Genomic DNA, 19,604 nt, shown 5'->3' with positions numbered 1-19,604 from the left:
TTTTTCAATCCGGAGACACTTTTCAACTTCAGTGGATTTTGTATGAGGACTGATTTGTAAATCTGGGGACTGTCCCCGGGAAACGGGGATGTCTGGTAACTTTAGTTTAGAGCCCTGTTGGTGAAAACAGGATCTGAGACTCTTGGCTAAGATGCCAATGAGGGATACAGGCCAAGAAGGTAGGAGAAGAATTTATTTATTGATCTGAACTATAAAGCAACCATATCTTTTAGTTATAAAACTACCAGGGAAGAAAGGGTGTGTAACAGTTAATTATTGAAAGGGAGCAAAGGTTGGATAAGCAGGCAGTTGAGAATTATACTTCCTTGTTTGCTCTCCTCCTCTGAATTCTGTGGTGACACACCCATCTGAGGCACAGTCGTATCCATTTTATTCAGATTCAGTGAAGGGACGATTAGTTAGAAATCTAGTCTCTGTCGTATTTGTCATTGCCAACTCATCAGTTTCAGATATATTACTGTACCTTTTACCTTTTCACTTCATGTAGTAAAAAGAAGATCTTGACAAAGACATGGAAAGTGACTTGCTGCTGATTGGCTCTTGTGGTAGAAAGAGGGCCAATCCTTTCTACTCCAGCCACCTATTCATATAGAGCTAAGCCCGCCATTATTCAAATTTGATGCTACTGGATACCACCTGATCAGTATTACAGGTTGTTGCTGTTTTAATCCAATGAATGAAAAAGTCTAAAGGTATAGTTTGGAAGAAGCCATATGGATATGGATCAGAGGAATGGATTGTTGGCTCATATTTCAATTCATTTGCAAAATATATTGTCCAGTTCTGAGAATTAACTGTAAGTAGGAGAGGTCTTCAGGTATGGCAAACTGGTTTTTTATGTTATTTTTTATTATGAAAGATGATCCTTGTCTGTCTCTACTTTTAGAGTTGTTCACTAATTACACTTGGCAAGGTGATTTTTAATGTTTTAATAAAGCTAGGGGCAAAGGTGTGTTTGTATGAGGGAGGGAGGGAGGGAGGGAGGGAGGGAGGGAGAAGGAGACCCACAGCACGATTTGAAAAGCTGTGGATATCTTTATGAAGAAGAATTACACCTTTACAAAGATGAATTAAACTATTATCTCCTTTATTGGCTATACAAATCTACTGGTACGCTTGACAAAAAACTTCTCTGCTCTTTTTTCAAGTAATTTGACACTGCTGTTTATAAAGCACTCAAAACATCCTGAAATATTTTTGACTGTAATATCCAGTGAATATACATGCAAGTAATATTTTTAGTCATTTGGAATTACACACCCTGTCAGATATGTTAAATCTCTCAGAGTGATTTTATCATGGAAAATTCCCAAATGATATGCAATATATTTATATTTATATTTATATTTATATTTATATTTATATTTATTTATATTTATATTTATATTTATATTTATATTTATATTTATATTTATATTTATATTTATATTTATATTTATATTTATATTTATATTTATATTTATATTTATATTTATATGCCATCTGCTCCCACTGCATGGCTGTTGCTTACCCAGCTGTTGCTGCTCTGCTGCTGCATTGAGAGAAGCAACTAGCTGAATAGACCCACCTCACTCACCCGCCATCTGACTCCAGCATCAAATGAGGACCATATCCAATAACGAGAGATCAACTGTCTGTTGGCACTGGGTGAACATGGGGTCCAGTGTCCAGCTCTTTTCTTCTCTGTCCCCCCCCCCACGCTACCTGGGGTTAGTTCTTCTCTTCCTGACTTGGGACCTCTGTGGTCTCCGTCACTCCCTTTTTAATCCTGTTGGAGTCTGCTTAGCTGATCCCGGCAGCCAGACCTCTCCTGGGGGAGAAACACGAAGAAGGGCCTCAGATCATGATTGCAGGGTCCAGTTTGATTCCTATAGGGAGAGGCAGCCTTATGCATAGGATTGTGCAGTTGGCTGATGATGGAGATGCAGTTGATGCTGACGATAAACAGACACTTAACCTTCACCTGCAAGGGCAACTTGTGGGCTGCCCAGGGTGGGAAAAGAGGGAGCTTCCGCAGGGCCTGCAAGACAGAGCTGTTCCACCAGGCCTTTGGCCAGGGCACAGCCTGACTCCCTCCCTCGGCAATCTTCGCAGAGCTCTGGCCCAATGGTTGCTAGTGGCTTGAATTAATTAATTTTTATAATGAATGATTTTAGAATGTTGTTTATGTTGTACCTTTGTACTGTTTTATTGTTGTTAGCCGCCCTGAGCCCGGCTTCGGCTGGGGAGGGCGGGATATAAATAAAATTTATTATTATTATTATTAAAACAAGATCGAGGTTAAGGATGAGGAAGGAGGCAACACAGCTTTTAATTGGGAAGGATTGTAAAAAAAAAAAATGCTAGTGAACCTGGAAATACCACATTTGTCACCCATTCTGTTGGGAAGTTTATCAGTTAACTGAAATCCAATTCTTAAAATTATTCTGTTCACAGACGATAATAGGTTTGTGTTGAGTAGTCGGGACACATTGCAAAGTCATGCATTGTTTAACCAACTCCCCCCCCCCCTCTTTTATGCTGCCAGAGATCTGGATGGCTGCCAGGGACTTCTCACCACAATGGAGAGACTAGTCAAGCCGATATTTGTGGTTGGTGTTGCTATGATCAGTTTTGTTGGAATATGGAAGAAGGGTAAGAAGCAATTTGCTCTCCCCAGAAACACTGCTTGATTTGTCATTATAGTTCTTATATACAGCATTCCACAAAATTGTTTTCCCATAAGAATGCAATTCTGACCTACCAGGACTTTGGGGGGGATGGGGGATGGGGACGACACCATTTTATTATGCTGGTATTGAGATCACATAGACCTCAAACTAATTCCATCAGTCAAAGTTGCTGTTTTTATTTCCTTACAGCTGTTTATATTAAAGGAACTGTCAGCCCTGAAATTGTCCAAGTTGGACAAGATGTGATATTGTGCTGCCAAGTAGGAGGCTGCACATCTTCCAGGCTACAAGTCCACTTATATAAGTGGGAAGGCTCCAAAAATCAAACCTTGTATATCCACAATAGCACAGAGCAGCAGTACAGCGTTCAAGAAAGTGTTCAAGAGAACAACACTCACAAAGGATACTATGAGAATGGATTCCTTGAAGTGACTCTCCTCCAGGTGCAGCTAGCAAACGCTGGGCAGTATGTGTGCTCCATGATGTGTGATGATGTCTATAAAGAAGATATTGTGGAGGTGACAGTAGAAGGTAACTACGAAGGCTTAGATGCTATCGCCCTAATCCATGACTTGTGGAGACCTGGTTTATATTACTGAGACTAGGTAGACGTCTCAGAAGGGACTTGAGAGTTGGGGGGGAGTTCTAGAAAAATTCTCTCTCTCCAAACTTTCTGTCCACTTGGTTGGGAACCTAGATTGTTTGTCCCTGGCATTGGGTAATTGGTACAGATTAGGAATTCTGCAGGTTTACGTAGCTAAGTGCCTAGCAGTCTACATACCTGAGCTGGCAAGGTTAGTCTCAAAGGCTCTGCTGAGTAGTCCCAGACTATTGGTTCTGGGAGACTTCAGCATCCTTGCCAAGGCCATTAACTCTGGGTTGGCTCAGGACCATGGCTGCTGTGACAACCAAGGGGTAGTCCCAACCTGTTATTGGCCCAACACATGGGGCAAGCCACAATCTCTGGATCTGGTTTCCTGGACTGGGCAGTAAGAGGGATATATGGAAGTGGGAGATATGAACACAGTCGCTTGTCATGGCTGGATCACTTCTGGTCAAGATTTAGGCTTCCAGCACCCTTTTCCCCTTCTGCAGAGGCAGGGGACTTGTTACAAAGGTCCACCCTTGAAGACTGCTGGATCTAAATGGCTTGCAGATGGTTCTGAGGGATTTTGCAGCTGATATGACTGGCACCCCCTGGGTGATTTGCTAAATATGGGAATTGCTCGTGCCATTAATACAATCGCCTCTGACCACCCTCTTCTGCTTCACATTATTATTATTTTATGGCCCTTCACTCTACGATCCCAGGGTGGGTTACACAATTATGGCACCATGTTACAAATAGATTATAATAACTTACTATCCAAGAAATATGATGGGTTCTAAAAATATACATTTCAAGTGTCAAAAGAGGTACATCTTCAGCATTCACCAGAAGCTGTAAGATGCTAGATACATCTCTGTGGGGATGGAACTCCACAACTTAGGGGCTCCCACAAATTATGCCATCTCCTGAAGGTCTGGTGGTGGTTAAACAACCAATGCTACTTTATACACCATTCGTAGCACCAGAGAGTGTCTGTAGGGAAGGAGGTGGCCTTTGAGACCTAAGTTAGGTAAGGTTTGAAACACTAAGGTGAATACCTTGAACTGGACCCAGAAACAAACAGCAAATTTTCCAAGTTAAATTTAAAATTTTTACCGAATGTTGTGGTTATGGGAAATGATAGCTTCAGCTCTATACATCTCTATTTTCCACTCATTTCCTAGTATAGCTGTGCTATCACAAGTATGAACTACTGTGTGAGTGTATGTAAAGTATGAGTTATTAACATAAATGAATGTTTTCCAGGTTTAATTAGTGTTGCTGTTGGGGATGTTGCCATTCTTCCATGCCAGATGATTGAGACCTATTATCCCTCTCATCTGGAACTGCAGTGGAGAAGACGCAGCCCTGGGAAGAGCAGGACCATCTATTCTTACCAGCTTTATTGGGATACCTGCCCATCGGTTTGTTATGGAGACAAATTTAATGCTAGGTGCCCTTATTCAAATGGACCCAAGAGCCAAGTATGGCTTAGGAAGAAGTACAAACTAAACGCAGAGGTGTTGAAACACAATAATCTTGGGGTTGGAAATATTTCCCTGAAACTGAATAACATTGAGAAAGAAGATGCAGGGAGATACGAATGTTCAGTGAACTCTAACTTGAAGCGCAAAGTGGTAATCTACAAGCTTGATGTGAGAGGTAAATAATACCAATGTCAAAAAGAAAGAAAGAAGCAAGGAAAAGGGTTTGGTAATAACACCTTTTTCCTGCTTTGCTTGCAGGAGAAGTAACTGGGATCACATGAAAAGTAACTGGGGTCTTTGCAGGCAATTTTAAAGCTTTGCTTTTGGTTATAGTCAAGATTAAATGGCAAACTAGTACTATTTTAAGAGTATTTACTGTGAGCTGTATGTTATAACTGATAATTCCAAAATTGTGTGTGCTTGTGAAAAATGATCACACCAGTGTGACTATGAACATCCTCCAGTTTTGCATCAATAGTCTACTGGTCAATATTTGCATCTGCCATAAATGGTCCTATTCTTGAATTGTGCAATCCTGTATCAGTCTACTCAAAAGCAACCATTGACTTCAATGAGACTTACTTCCAAGTAGATGTGGATAGGGTTACAGCTTGAACTTACAATCCTACAATGATTAATCCAATGTGTGTCCATTGATTTTAACTGAACTTGTTCTAGACTCAAGTGGCAATTTTACATACACCTGAGAATCAGTTCCATTTAAATCAAGAGACTTTGCTGGAAGTATGCATTTATTCAGTCATTTATTTGCTAAGAGGTGAGGGGTAAATGAAGTCCAATAATATTTCTTATTATCTTTTCAGCCTTTGTAGGTGTTTTAGTTGTCGGCAATGTAAATCCTAAAATTGGCAGAATTGGACAAGATGTGATATTACATTGCCAAGTAAGAGGATGCAAATATTCCAGAGTGCAAGTGCAATTATATAAGTGGGAAGGCTCAAAAAATCACACATTGTACACCCACAACAGCACAAACCAGCACAGGGCTGAAGAAAAAAGCACAGGAGAGAGTGATGATAATGGCATTCACAAAGGATACTATAAGAATGGGCTCCTTGAAGTGACTCTTCTTAATGTGCAACTAGCAGACAGTGGCCAGTATGTTTGTGCCACAACATGTGATGATGTCTACAAAGAAGATATTGTGGAGGTGACAATAGAAGGTAATTATGAAGGCTTAGATGGTAAGAACTTCCATAATTCTTCTCTTCTGCTCAGCACAAACTGTAACCCACTGATTTCCTAAAATGTGCATTTGATAAAGTTTCCCTCCTAAATGCATTTGGGGTTGCAGTAAACACTTCTTCCTTTTTAGGACTGGGAGTTTTATTTTATTTTTTTAATTGTTTATTTATTTAAAAATTACATCCTGCTTTTCACCGTCTGAGGTTTCAAAGCAGTTCACAGCAATAAAAAGTACACTATAGAAAATTCAAAACCTAAATGAAACCTCCAAAATTTAAAACCTCAAGTATCTTAAATCTTAACAACTTAAGTTTCCTTCCTCCTCTTTCTTTGCCTGTTAGTGGTGCTATTCCAGTTTTGTTGTTGGCTTTCTGCCACAATCATGTCCTGGTGTGGCCATGGGTCTGTAGAGGACCTCATATATTCTGTGAGGGCTTCAGGAGATGTTTCCAAAGGGGTAATGACAGAAAAAGAGGTTCTGGACTCACCATGAACGCTTTCCTTGTTCTCTTATAATGGCAATGGAGCCCACCTGAGTGGTGCCGGAAACTTTCAATCCATGACTTGATTTTTAAAAGTGGAAAACTGAAGAAAAAAAAATATAACTTCTTCTCAGACCACCTTGTATGACTTCTGTGGCACCCAATGGAACATCTGCCCTGCTCCTGAATATGTATAATGTTTTTGAATGTGGCCAAAGGGAAATGGAGGGGCCAAAGCTTCATGTAAGTTCTAGAAGGAAGAGACCTAAGACACATTCCAAGATAAACTCTGAGCTTCTATGAGCCTCTGAAAACCCTGCTTCTGGTGAGGCAATGGAGGGAAATTTAATTAAGCCTGCTTTTGTCTTTTAGAAGTGCCTGTCCAAAGTGCTGAAGTCTGGATGTTCTGTGGCTTTGCTTTCCTAGGTAAGTTTCCTTACATGAATGGAGTAGGTATGAAATTCATTAAAATGCAGTGTTATGCACTGTGACATATTTATTTATTAAGGTATGTTTTGAGCCAGATAATTAAAAATAAGAGGTGATGCTTTCCTTTCATTGTGTCAGCCAGTCTTCAAATCTATTTATTGCATTAAGTAAGAAATAGGTTTTCCACCTTTCTATTTGACAGAACAAGCCCACAGGGCTATGACTATCTCCCATCTTTGACCCTTTCTGTTACTGCTGCGAGGGATCAAAAGATAAGTGTAAGGATGGAGGAGGAATGCATTTTAATGGATTTAAACACAGTATTTGGGGCTTCTGACCTCTTCAGGCTTTGCCCTTATTGGAAGGTCCCTTGCATCATGTGCCTGTTTATGCTGCTTGAGCATTGTCATTGTCCTTTTTTAAAGCTAGATTAGTTATCAGGGCTGCATGCGTGCGTGTACACACACACACACACACACACCCCAATCCAGGGCCTCTGGAAGTAGGTGAAATGCTTCTTCAGGGTAGGGCTTTGGGAAGAAGTAGTGTCCAGGCAGGATTGATAAGTAGGGAGTGAAAGCCTGCACCCCAAATCAAAAGGCATCCACCATCACCGCCCCACCTTCTGCCTGGAAATTGGGAAGTTGCTTCTAGTCAGGTAGGTTCCCCCTACTGACTTTTCATTGCCTCCCTTTCCCACCCAATGCCTGTCTTTCCTTTCTGCCTGTTGGGTTACCCCCTGACATCCCTGGATCCCTCAGGGCCACCCAACCCCCAGACTTGAGCAACACTTGGATTCCACTGAAACTGACCCAATTCAGTTCCAAACATGGCTGATTGCAGTGCACAACCCTATTAATGCACAGTTTAAAATACATATCAAAGAGTCTAGCCCAGGGGTCAGCAAAAATTTTCAGCAGGGGGCCGTTCCACTGTCCCTCAGACCTTGTGGGGGGCCGGGCTATATTTTGTGGAAAAAATGCCCCACAAATAAACCAGAGGTGCATTTTATATAAAAGCATGCATTCTACTCATGTAAAAACACCAGTCAGGCCCCACAAATAACCCAGAGATGGATTTTAAATAAAAGGGCACATTCTACTTATGTAAAAGCACGCTGATTCCGGGAGTGTCCGCGGGTTGGATTTAGAAGGCGATTGGGTGGATCCGGCCCCCGGGCCTTAGTTTGCCTACCCATGGTTTAGCCGCACACATGCTTTGTAATTATTAGTGCATAAATGTTTTTATACAGTTATATGAATTGTTGTATGTACCTGTTTCTGAGCTGGTCATTTTATCATATGTGCATATGCATATGATAATGCATATTGTCATAATGTTTTTGCATTTTTATTAGTACTGTTAAGGAAAACCCAAGAAACAGGGCAAAGATCCATGTGAATAAGCTCAAAGTAATTCCATCCCTATTTAAGTGTTCTTTGTCTTGTAATTAGCACTTTTTAAAATAAAAAGAATAATCTTTTCATTTATTCTCAGCTTTCCTCTTCATAGTAAGTTGGCATTTTTATACAAAGCTAGGTGAGTTAATGTTCTCATTTGTTCAAGTGTCTGTGGGGTTTTTTTTAACTTCTTAAACATACTTTCAGTGTTTTTGCCCTACCTTCAATTATGAACTAATATCAGAGACAAGGCCTAATCCTTTCTTAATTGTAGCCACTACAATTCTAGGACACAGAAAACTATGGAGTGATTTTCTTCCAAGAGGCAGGAGATGCATTTTGTAACAGTGAACAGTGCTTGAAACTGGTATGGGAAGTTGCTTTCCTTCAGATATTTGAAACCCAAGTTGTTTAGGGCTTTAAGCATCAGTCTTTCAACTGAGCTCAGAAATGAATAGTCAGCCAACAGAGTTATTTCAAGATTAAAGGAATGTGACTCCATATGGCTGAACCAATGTGAGGATAAGTTTATACTGGCAACAAATTGGCATTAGCCACCTTAGTGTTGGTGTCATACTTGGTTTTTCGGTCAAAGGTGTATCAACGAAGTTCAGGCCGATTTGGATTCAGCTGGTCAAACACAGAAAATGCTCAAGGAAAACAACAATAACCGGTTCAAATAGCACCTATACTTGAAGTTATCACCCCATGACCAGAAGAGGAGGGTATTAGAAAGCTTGTATACTTGTAAAGACTCTTACAAGAAGGGATGTTTATTACGACACCTTTGGAAATTGTGGCACATGGTACCACTCAGGATGGGAGCAGGGCAATGTGGTGAAGAAGAAGAGGGAAGCACTGGGTTATAGTGGGTGGCCAATGATACAGTAGTTAACACTGAGAGAGGCCCTCCTTGCAGACTTCAATTGCAAGAGAAGATGTGTAGAAAGGAAAGACAAACATAATCCATGATTTAATGCAGCCATTTTATTTTTGAAAACAAACTGTTTATTCTAATAAAATCACTGCATTTGTGTGCATGTGGTTTGCAGAAACAATTGCTCCCAATCAAAGTAAAGTGTAACATTTGTTTCTATGTTTCTCTTGGTGAAATAAATACATAGCAAACTCCAATGGCTGGATCTGCATGTCACAGTAAGCCACAGTTAATGGTTTACTCATTAGCAAACAGATCACTCCTACTTTGCTCCTCCCACCACCATTAATGAGGGGGAACCATGGTTCTCTCTTGTCTTGGTGTTTTGCCCAAACCAGGCATCATGGTTTGATTCACTCAAACAAACCACAATCAGAAAGCTAAGAATAAACCTTGACTTCCATCAGGAAATGCTACAGAGGAAAAACAATTAAATATTCCCTTCCCTCCTGTGATTCCTCAAATCAAAACTTCAATCTCTTGCAGTTGCTGTGAAGTTTTGTAAGAAGTGAGATAACTGAATCATGGTTTCCCTCTGTTACGTCTTCTTGGGCTCTGATTGTGCTAGGATGTATGGTTTATTATTTCAAAATATCTACCTCACATGAAACCTTTGACTTTCTTTGCAGAAGAATTAAAGAAAGGCAATGGTAAGTCTTGTAATAGATTCCACCTTTTAAACCATCAGTTGGTAGTGAAAGAAACATATCACAAATCTCATGCTGTTCTTGCTGATAAAATTTTCATTTTAAAATTCATATGAAAAGCAAATATATCTTACCTTGCAGAACAGTTAAAGACAGAAAATGGTAAGTAGCAAAAACTTTTCAAACAAAATCTAAACAAAATATTGTTGCACGTCACCCCAACCTTGGAGCTGTGAGAGATTCCAGGGATTCCAGGCACTTACCCAGAGTTTGGTTTCCTTGGAACAAGTGACTGCGGAGATTGTGGTGTCTTTATGATATATGGTATACAACCTGAGCCTACGATGGAGGGGCTCATAGCATTAACATCCCAGAATGTTTTGCTTCTCCCATAGTCACAGCTTTGGATTTGGCCCACTCATTTCCCCTCTGGCACAGAGCAACTTCCTTTCTTATGCTATCAATCTATACTTATAGCCCATTATGGTCCTACCCTGGCTAATTCAACAATGAGATCCTTCATTACATTTTAACATTTGTTGGAACCAGGAATTAGAAGGGGCTCGAGCACCATACAGCCTAACCCCACCACCAACCTCACAACAATATTACTTAGGTATCCTATAAGGATCTCTCTCTCTCTCTCTCTCTCTCTCTCTCTCTCTCTCTCTGTGTGTGTGTGTGTGTAAGGAAATATGTATTGCAAATTAGATTTACAGATGCCATAACATGATTTTTAAAAACCATATATGTTCTCCTTTCTAGAAAAACTAAAGGGAGAAATGAAGGCAAAAACAGGTAAGTGAATCTCTCCTTTCTTAGTTTGGAACTTACTCTTCAAGTAAAACTAAGTTTTATTCAGAGTAATTGCCTAGCATAGTCGTGATCATTCTTTTCAAAGTGTCTGCTCCAAGGAAAACTTAGTTAAATACCACCCATTATTTTTCCACTTCTAAAGAAGGTAACTTCAAAATCACACATTGCCAAAATAGCCTTGTCAGTAAGTATGTGCCAAATTAATGCTCCCCTTGCTATAGCCCTTTAAGAAATTACCCACCCCCCAATGGGGGGGGACTATTCAGAAAGGAAGCTTCTTCCTTGAACATTAATGAAAGCTTCAGCAGCTTCAGTGTGGGGAGGATTATTGTCATCGGGGTGCAATATGGAGAGAAATGAGTTAAAGCTCTGCTTCATGCATCACAGTTCTGGTTCCTTCCATCACAACTACTATTTAAAGAACAGATCAGGCATATTCAATACTTACACACATTTCACATAGCATTTAAGACATATTCAGAAGTTCTCCTCACACCTTTTTTTTTAAATGATATTTATTAAAAGTTTAAGATTACAGAAAAAGGTAAGAAAAAGAGAGAGAGAGAAAGTAAGCAATACAAATCAATACATTACAATACATATATATATAAAAAGAACAAAAAAACACAATACATCAAAACTAAAACTAAAACAATTAAAAACACATCCAATATTTCCATATCTTTATCTTTCATTAACTTGTTTCATCGACCTCCTCACACCTCGCTTTTTTGTATTCTAGTTATTAATTATTTTAGCAAATCCTTTCCATCTTTCACTATTTTCTGTCATTTAATTGTCTTAATTTATTTTAACCTTATCTTACCATAAAAACCCTAAAATTTATTTGTACATAACTCCTTATAACATTTCTACTAAAGCCGTATAGTTTCATTCCAACATTTTTCTAACACTCATTAATTTTACAATATTTCTCTAAATAATTTTTAAAACTTTCTACCAATCTTCATCCACCATCTCTTCTCCCTGGTCTTGGGTTCTGTCAGTCCTTTCTATCAATTCCATATAGTCCATCAACCTGGTGATCTTCTGTCCGAGGCTCTTAACTGTTTTCCATGTCCCTTCTGCAGATCTTCTTCATATTTATACCTGCACTTTACTTTGTCTTCTGCTGATCTTGTTCTTAATTTCCTTCCTTTGGCACTGAGGAGTAGATCTCGGAGAGACAGTGTCTTTATCCCTTCTTGACAGGTCAGCCCATTCTCCATAGTCAGAACTAAAATCCAAAAGATATTTCAAAGCATGTTTCAAAATCCCTCCAAAGTTAAAGGCCCCCACAACTCCAATCTCCCCCTGGCCCAAAACCAGATCCCAAAAGCCAGAACATCCCTGCATAAGGGGATCTATCCAACTTTCCTTCTCCAATCCAAGCAGGACTCCATCTCTCCAAATCTGGCTTTCTCCAGATTCGATCATAGAAAACAACAGCTTATGTTCATGCAAGGCCGAGGCTCTCTCCACTTGTATTGCTTGAGGTTCAACAACAACCTCCTCCTTTGTCTTCTCCACAGCTTGCCATGTCAAAACAGATTCCTGGGTCGGTTCCTGAGTAGTTTCTGTATAAGTATTCACTTTTTGTCCCAAATCAGTCATTTTTTGTCCAAAATTGTCAATTTTAGTAATCATCACATCCGTCTTCTCATGAAGCTGTTCCAATAAAGCACTTGTCTTGCAAAAAGCAATCACTAAGGCTTCTTCTGTCCACATTCTTGTCCAAGGTCAATGTCTAATTCTCACGGTCTTTAATCTCTGCAGCTGGAAAATTCCCCAGCTCCACTCCTGCAACAGTTTCAAAAGCTCCCTCTAGGGGAAACAATTTCTATTTGTATCCGTCCTTTTAAAAGCAGATCCAGCAACAAAGTTAATTTCAATTTTCAAATATTTTGCTCCTTTTAAGTGCAAAAGGAAACATTGGAATCAATATGTTTCTCTTATTTTACTATCTGTCGACATACGTTTTATTCACAGTCAATGAACTTTCACAAAACGTCGGTCTTACTGGCAGCCCGTTCCCAGGTTCAAAACGGTGGTAATTTTTCTTTCTTCACTCTCTCTCCTGCAGGCTTAAACAATCTAAAATTTCCCCCCTCTTCTCCTGCTTCCAAGGGGGGTTTAGTAATTTTAGCCGATGGAGATTTAAACCTTTACAAAAGACTTTCCAGACTTTAGCTTGCAATGTCTTTGCTTCAATCTATTTACAAAAGAGGAAGGTGGACTTCCTGTTTGAAACCTTCCCGTTTCGGTGCCAAATTAAGATGTTTAGTAATCCAATTTTCCATTCTACTCACGGGTAGTTGTTTAAAGTCCAATTGTCCACAGGAAAAAGTCAGCGCTCTCCGGCAACAGCAATGCGGCTTCACTTCGTGAAAAAAGCAGTCGATTTGAAGCACCGCGCCGCTCACCCCACGTCGCTCCGGATCCCCGAAACCAGGTTTCCCCGCGAGTAGGGGAGGTGCAAAAGGTGCCTGCCGAATCCCACATCCACAGGCTTCTCCCGCCTGTGGTTTTTAATGGGTCTCTGCCTCGCCGTGGCGGTCCAGACCCTGATTTCCACGAAGCGGATTCCTCCCGATCAGAGGAAATCCGCCATTGCCAGAGGCGCTAACCCGGAAGTCCTTAACTGGATTAATGATTTTACCAGCTCTGCCAGTGTGCCAGTTTACACATGTGTGTAAATTCACCTGCTCCATGTATATTTACAGAGATGCATTTTGGGAGATCTTAAATCTAGAGATCATTGCATACCATGGTAGTTATTTCAGTGTGCCAAAACACTTTTAATCACTTGGGGGAATTAGGAAAAAACAGCAGATTCTCATTGTAAATTCAAATACGTTTTAATTCTTACAACCCAAAGGACTGACAGTCCATTAAAAGGCTTTGTGAGTGGAGGTGCTATGCAATGCTACCAAAATTGCCAGTTAATGCAAGATGATACACAGGCTACACAAACCCTTATTGCCTAAACTAATAGCTTACCTATCTAGCTGTTTTGTATAATAGAGATCAAGTCAGAGCCCCAAAAGTTTAATGGTTTCTGTATAATATGTGGCAATGTAGTTCAACTCATCTAGCAGGGCTGCACTAGAAACCTAGATGCACAAGGGGAAATTTGGATGCAAATGACAGTTGAGACAGCACAAGAATCGAAAGAATGAGATTCAGAAAATTTTGCCTCCCCTGCTCCATGTGACAAGGCAGTGTGCAGTCCATGGGTACCATATCAAAGTACGCTTGTGACGCTTGGTATGAAAAGTTGGACCACCGAGCACTAGATGGCCCACCATTTTTGGTGGCATTATTTGAGCATAAATCTTTTTTTCCAATTTCAAGATAACATAATGAGAAATCTCATTGTCTTTCAGCTTTCAACCAGTGAATCAATCAACTTATTATTCACTTATTCTATGTTTCTCATTATGTCAAACAAACACATTTCAAACTCCTGATTTACTGGGAAGCATGTTTTTAGTTTTAAACTTGTACTTCATCTGAGAAATATTTTTTTTCATTTGCAGAACAATATGAAGCAGGAAAGGAACAATTGGAGATGGTTAAAGGTGAGTCTTATGTAATGTTTTGCACATTTGTGAACAAAATATATTCTTTAGGAGGCACGGGGATTGAAAAGGTTATCCTTTTTATTTTTAAAAGTGCAGTTTACAAGAACCATAGAAACATAAATGTCTCACCCTCTTCCTCTTAATTGTTTCCTTTGCCATACTGCAATGCAGTGTGTGTGTGACCTTACCATGCCAACAATTATTATGTGGACATTTGCATCTACACTGCTAGATCTTCTAAAAATTCAACTATGGTTGTCATCCTTCCTCACGAAATGTTTTTGTTCATTTCTTTACATACAGAAATATTAGCTGCCCACTTACACAAAGGTGAGAATAACAAATACTTTTAAAAATTCACATGGTTTGATAAATGAAAAATAGTGGGGGGTTTTAAGCAACACAAAATAACAACCAATGCACTGGTGGTAATCTGCAATTCTAATTAGTTTCATAGAGGTTTTCCAGATGATTCTTTAAAGGGAAGAGGGATAAGCGGTGATGAGACAGGAGTAAAATTTGGCATTGCAATGAAGGCGGAGTGAAGCTCAGCATGGGGGAAATATCTTCACTCTGCTCCTTGTCTCTGATGCTGATCTTCAGTCCCCATTTCGTTATCATGCTGATCTTCACTCCCTTCTAATTTTGATATTCCCCAAAGAGTTTATGTTGTCCTTCAGTTCTTCCAAAGGGTTGGGGATGGAGGTGTACAGTGCCTGGGCCTGCAAGTATGCTGAGGATTGCAGCAGAATTACATTGGTGCATACATGGGTTAAATTGCTTTTTGAAACAAGCTTTGTTCTCTGGAATAGAAATTTGTATTTTCCATAATATGTCACAATGCCATGTAGCAGCAGATGTGTGTGTAACCCACAAAGAGATGCTGGTGTCCTCAAAGAGTCACATAAAGCAACCCTCCAGTCTGCGCATTCTGAGTTCAGCCCTTTCCTTTCCTTTGCAGCTGATGTGGTCTTGGACCCCAGGACAGCTCACCCAAAGCTAAAAGTGTCCAAAGATGGCAAAAGTGTTTGGAACACAGGAAATGTTTCTAAGGTTTCTGACTGGGGGGAACGGTTTGACTCCCGCACATTCATTCTGGCAGAATGTGGATTTTCAGAAGGCAAACATTACTGGGAAGTGGAGATCGGTCAGAAAAAAACCTGGGACTTGGGAGTTGCCTCTGCAACTGCTTCTAGAAAGGGGGAGATCACCCTGTCTCCTGAGAATGGGTACTGGGTCATAGGATGTGATGATGGGAAAGATTACTGGGCTCGGACAGAGCAGTGGACCCGCCTGAAAGTGAACGGAAAGCTTACAAAATTAGGAATATTCCTAGATAATTCAGCTGGAAGCCTAACTTTTTATGATGTTCTCAGTCATAGGAAATTGCACACTTATAAAACACTTGGTGTTGGGGAGCTTTATCCCTTCTTCTATATAGGCTCTGTAACTAATCAGCCATTGAAAATTGTGTAATATTTGAAAGAAAATGAGATTGTGTAGAAAAAATGAAAACAAATTCCACAGATAGCTGAGAATTAATTAGCACAGGTCTTTAGTTTAACCATGATTTTTTCTTTCTTTCCCATATTGGTGTCAGAGAATAAAAGACTCGGAATAGAAGTAATGTTACAAGTGACTGCGCTGTGTACAGTCCCCTTCCCCAATCAATTTTGTGGCTCTAATCCAGAGCCCCTAATTAAAGCAACCTTTCCTTAGCCAGCCCAGAAACCCATCCCAAATTAGTTTGGGAAGGGGCTAATTTTTAATCAGGGTAAAAAAAAAACCTAAATAAATACAGAGCTGGGAGGATGGCAGGTGAGGGAGCCATTACATTTGAGAACTGGGGTTCAATTCTGCACCTTTATTAAGTGTCTTCTCTGATTGCAAAGCAGCATTGCTGCCTTCACTCAAAAGTTGTCGAGCAAGGGGAGCAATCCTGCAGGGCAAGTCTTCAGGAAAGAAGGACAGTTAGGTTACATTGGGGAAGAAAGAGATTGAGGTGGCACCTTCCTTTTTCTGGTATGGTGCAGACAGTGGGCAGATAGATCTTTGCCTTTTGTGGGTTTTCCTAAATGATGCCTGCTCATCTTCCAGCTTGGTGCCTTGCCCCATGACAGCCCTGGATCACTCTGGGCCATCCAAATATATCTATTTTCTCAGGCTTTTAACTCTTGATCTGGTTTTTTTGTTGATCTAAGTCACTCTGATAATCTGATTAAGGAGTTGCTTACAAATTTTCAAAATGAATAAATATATTGAATATTCAATACATGTTTCCATTGTTTTCTTTAGAATTTTGTATAACTAATTTTGACATATATCAGAATTAAAAACTGTAGTATAAAAAAATCCTCATATGAACCCAATCAGAGCAATCCAAATAGGGATATTTCTAAATATGTTGTCCAGAAGTCTGTCTTTGCATGATGTCCACAGAGGTGCACTGGATGATGGCCAATAAACTGGCCTTGAATCCTGGGAATGCAGAGGTTCTTTGTTTGGAACACTCCCATATTTGGGAGCTTGGCAAGTTGCATGTTCTGGATGGGTTGCACTCCCTCTGTACTCCTGGATACACCTTTGTCACTAGAAGTCTAAGTGTCCTCTGTGACTAAGAGTGTCTTTTACAAGCTCTGTGTGGTTTACCAACTACAGCTGTTCTAGGGATAGCCTGATCACTAGAGTCCATGTGTTGGTAACTTCAAGGCTGGATTACTGTAATGCCTTCTATGTTGGGCTGCCCTTGAGTCTGATTTGGAAGCTCAAGCTAGTGCAGAAAGCTGACTGGCTGATGACACATGACAACATTGTTAAAACAGCTGCACTAGATATCTGCTTACTACCAAGCCAAGTTCAAGGTTCTTGTATTAATGTACAAAGCCTTGAACAATTTATGTCCAGGGTACCTGAGGGATGACCTGAACCCTTATATTCCAGCTTGTTCACTGAGATTGTCTGCAGGAGTGCTATTTGTCATTCCCAAGTTGATGGGGGTTCGTTTACAACAAAAAGAAAACAAGACTTTTTGTCATTGGCCCAAACATTAGTCTTTCCACAGGAGGTTTGCCAAATCGAACTTGAAATACAGATATAATAACAAAGTAAGAGCTCGCCTCCCCCTATGACTATTAATCTCTGCAACTCAGTCTGTCTCATAATGGCGGATCCCAATTAAATAGTGCATCACAGGAGAGTCTTTTATCTTCTTCCAAATATTTCAAAGAACAAAGGCTTTAGTTAATATTATTATTTCCACACAGTTTATATTTTCCTAACTCACTTGCTATAGATAATGTAGACGGTTCTTCTGGGGGGGGGGTTGTTAGGTAGTATCGTAGTAGGAAAAGAAAAAGTTTTATCCCCCCCTCCTTTCCATTCCGTTTCAACATACGAGCTTAGATGTTATTCTTTGATGTTATCTTTCTTCCAGTCCGTCACTCTTGGCATCTCAGTGGCTGGCTTAATTAGCAGATTAAATACCCTTTCTTCGCTTGAAGAATGTCCATAATTCTTAAATCCAATCTCTTATCTTAACAAATGGAACTTGGAGTGCTCACAGAGATCTCCCTCGAGTCCAGGAGATCTCCCTCGAGGGCTTTCCATCCAGTGCCCCCACCCCCTCCTTCTTTACGAACTCAGGGATGGTTTGTAGGCAGCCGCAGATGAGACTGCATCTTCCCTTCCACCGGGAAGAATTTGGGAGGCTGATTACTCCCATCTCAGCCTCTAAATTACCTCGTGTGAGTTGGAGAGATGGTATTGTCGGCCATCTTCTGTGGCGCCCCTAGCGGAGCCCCCTCCTTATTCTCTTCCTGTTGGCCCAGCTAAGTGTGAGTGGCAGTGGAATGACAAATGCAAGAGAAGACCATTGGAAATTTGATAGTATGCTCGGGAGTCAGATCAACAGTTATTACAGGGTTAGCATTTTAGACACCAAAGAACTCTGCACCAGCAATCTCCAATAACTTCATCTCACCCAAATCTTGGTAAAGGGAAACACTGCTGATTTGCAGATCCTACAGTGGTTGTTGGAGAACCTAAGACACTTACCAAAAGTGCCCATCTTAAAAGTATTGGTCTGAACTGTCACTATCCCTAACTCTGGTGCAAACCGTATATTGTATTTCCTCTCCTCTGTATTGCTGCTGACATCTATTAGATTATAATCAGATATCTAGAATTAGAATTAAATACAAAAAGTTATAATCGGTGGCAACTGATAACGTTTTGAGTTGCCAGGCCTGCAATTTTTAACCTTCTTGTTTTCACCACAGCAGAGCTTCTACAATGCTTATTTAGTGTGCATATTTCCATTGAAATAAATAAATAAATAATTGTGTGCACATATTTGGACAAGGGAAGACCATCCATGTAAGTGGGCCCAAGTATGATTTTCAGACAAGAGTGATTCCATATACAAAGCTTATCACAAGACTTTTTTTAAAATTTGTGTATCCCTTGTCAACAAGCTAAGCGCACCAATGTTTTAAAATGTGTGTGGAACACATGCTTCCAGTTGCATGCAGTTCTCCTCTCTACCAAAATCAATTTAACTTTTCAATATCCAAAACACTTTCTCCCTTCTAGATTAAAAGAACAAAAGTATTTCAACCAATTAATGAAAAGCAATGGATTGTGGCATTAGTGCAGCTAGCATTGGTATAAAATATACCTCTCATGAAGTATCTGTGACCCTGGTACAAGCTCCTATCTAAGACATGACCTGGAAGGTGTAGCAAATATCCTGACCCCTAACAGTTGCAGTAAAGATCAGCATACAAATCCTTGTAGTTATCAGAAAGTTTAATTGTCACTTTCCTATATGCAGGAACCAGACTTCAGACAGACAATGAAATTCTGTTTCAAAAGTGAATTTATGAATCACATGCTTTGCTTGACCACAAACCAAGCAATGGGTGAGAGACACTGTTGCCTTGAAGGGGAGAACTTAACTTTTTCAAAAGGCACAGATCTCAAATCCCTCACATTGTGTTCTGCTTGCTTCTGGATCAGGAATACCCCTCCCTTTTCATTTAGTGGGAGTCTGCAGCACACAACGGCACCCAGTGTCTAGTTAGGGACTCTCTTTGCTCTTTAGGATTAAGGTGTCTGTACTTGCTGTACGAAGCAGCATCAATCTGCATTGCCTCTTTTCATTTCCATGTAATAACCAATATTTCCCTATGTGGCAATCACACAGGGCCCCCGGACGTTTGACAGTCTATTGACCCTGTGCCACCACTGTGATTGCTTTCTTTGCTGCTACCACCCCGTTTCTCTTGGGGACACATGGAGACCAGACAGTTTTTAACATTAACAAATCATAGAATC

The 19,604-nt window shown here is 40.2% G+C and overlaps 1 protein-coding gene across 3 annotated transcripts; it reads left to right on the top strand.

Moving 5' to 3' along the window:
• Positions 1–353: 353 nt before the first annotated feature.
• LOC309517207 (butyrophilin subfamily 1 member A1-like) lies at positions 354–16,409 on the top strand. Of its 3 annotated transcripts, none has more exons than XM_082196329.1 (13): positions 354–817; positions 2,549–2,655; positions 2,883–3,224; positions 4,549–4,944; positions 5,603–5,974; positions 6,830–6,883; positions 8,384–8,425; positions 9,853–9,873; positions 9,991–10,032; positions 10,636–10,668; positions 14,226–14,267; positions 14,574–14,600; positions 15,232–16,409. In XM_082196329.1, exons 2-13 carry the CDS (start codon positions 2,583–2,585, stop codon positions 15,744–15,746), a joined length of 1,959 nt encoding a protein of 652 aa, XP_082052455.1. In that variant the 5' UTR covers positions 354–817; positions 2,549–2,582; the 3' UTR covers positions 15,747–16,409. The 3 variants fall into 3 exon arrangements, with proteins under 3 accessions (XP_082052455.1, XP_082052456.1, XP_082052457.1); XM_082196330.1 differs by having other exon boundaries at positions 356–817; positions 5,594–5,953; positions 10,012–10,032; XM_082196331.1 differs by lacking the exon at positions 8,384–8,425 and having other exon boundaries at positions 356–817; positions 5,594–5,953; positions 10,012–10,032.
• The last annotated feature ends 3,195 nt before the right edge of the window (positions 16,410–19,604 follow it).

This window comes from Podarcis vaucheri (assembly GCF_965113315.1).
Source record: "Podarcis vaucheri genome assembly, chromosome: 13".
Taxonomy (NCBI): domain Eukaryota; kingdom Metazoa; phylum Chordata; class Lepidosauria; order Squamata; family Lacertidae; genus Podarcis; species Podarcis vaucheri.
This window is presented reverse-complemented; position numbering and strand designations above follow the sequence as displayed.

What these genes read in the sequence shown, in the direction of transcription:
- LOC309517207 (XM_082196329.1), top strand. Translation starts at nt 2,583, where the DNA reads ATGGAGAGACTAGTCAAGCCGATATTTGTGGTTGGTGTTGCTATGATC. An exon ending in TGTTGGAATATGGAAGAAGG is followed by an intron (nt 2,656 to 2,882) that starts GTAAGAAGCAAT and finishes ATTTCCTTACAG; the next exon opens with CTGTTTATATTAAAGGAACT. An exon ending in GCATTTTTATACAAAGCTAG is followed by an intron (nt 8,426 to 9,852) that starts GTGAGTTAATGT and finishes CTTTCTTTGCAG; the next exon opens with AAGAATTAAAGAAAGGCAAT.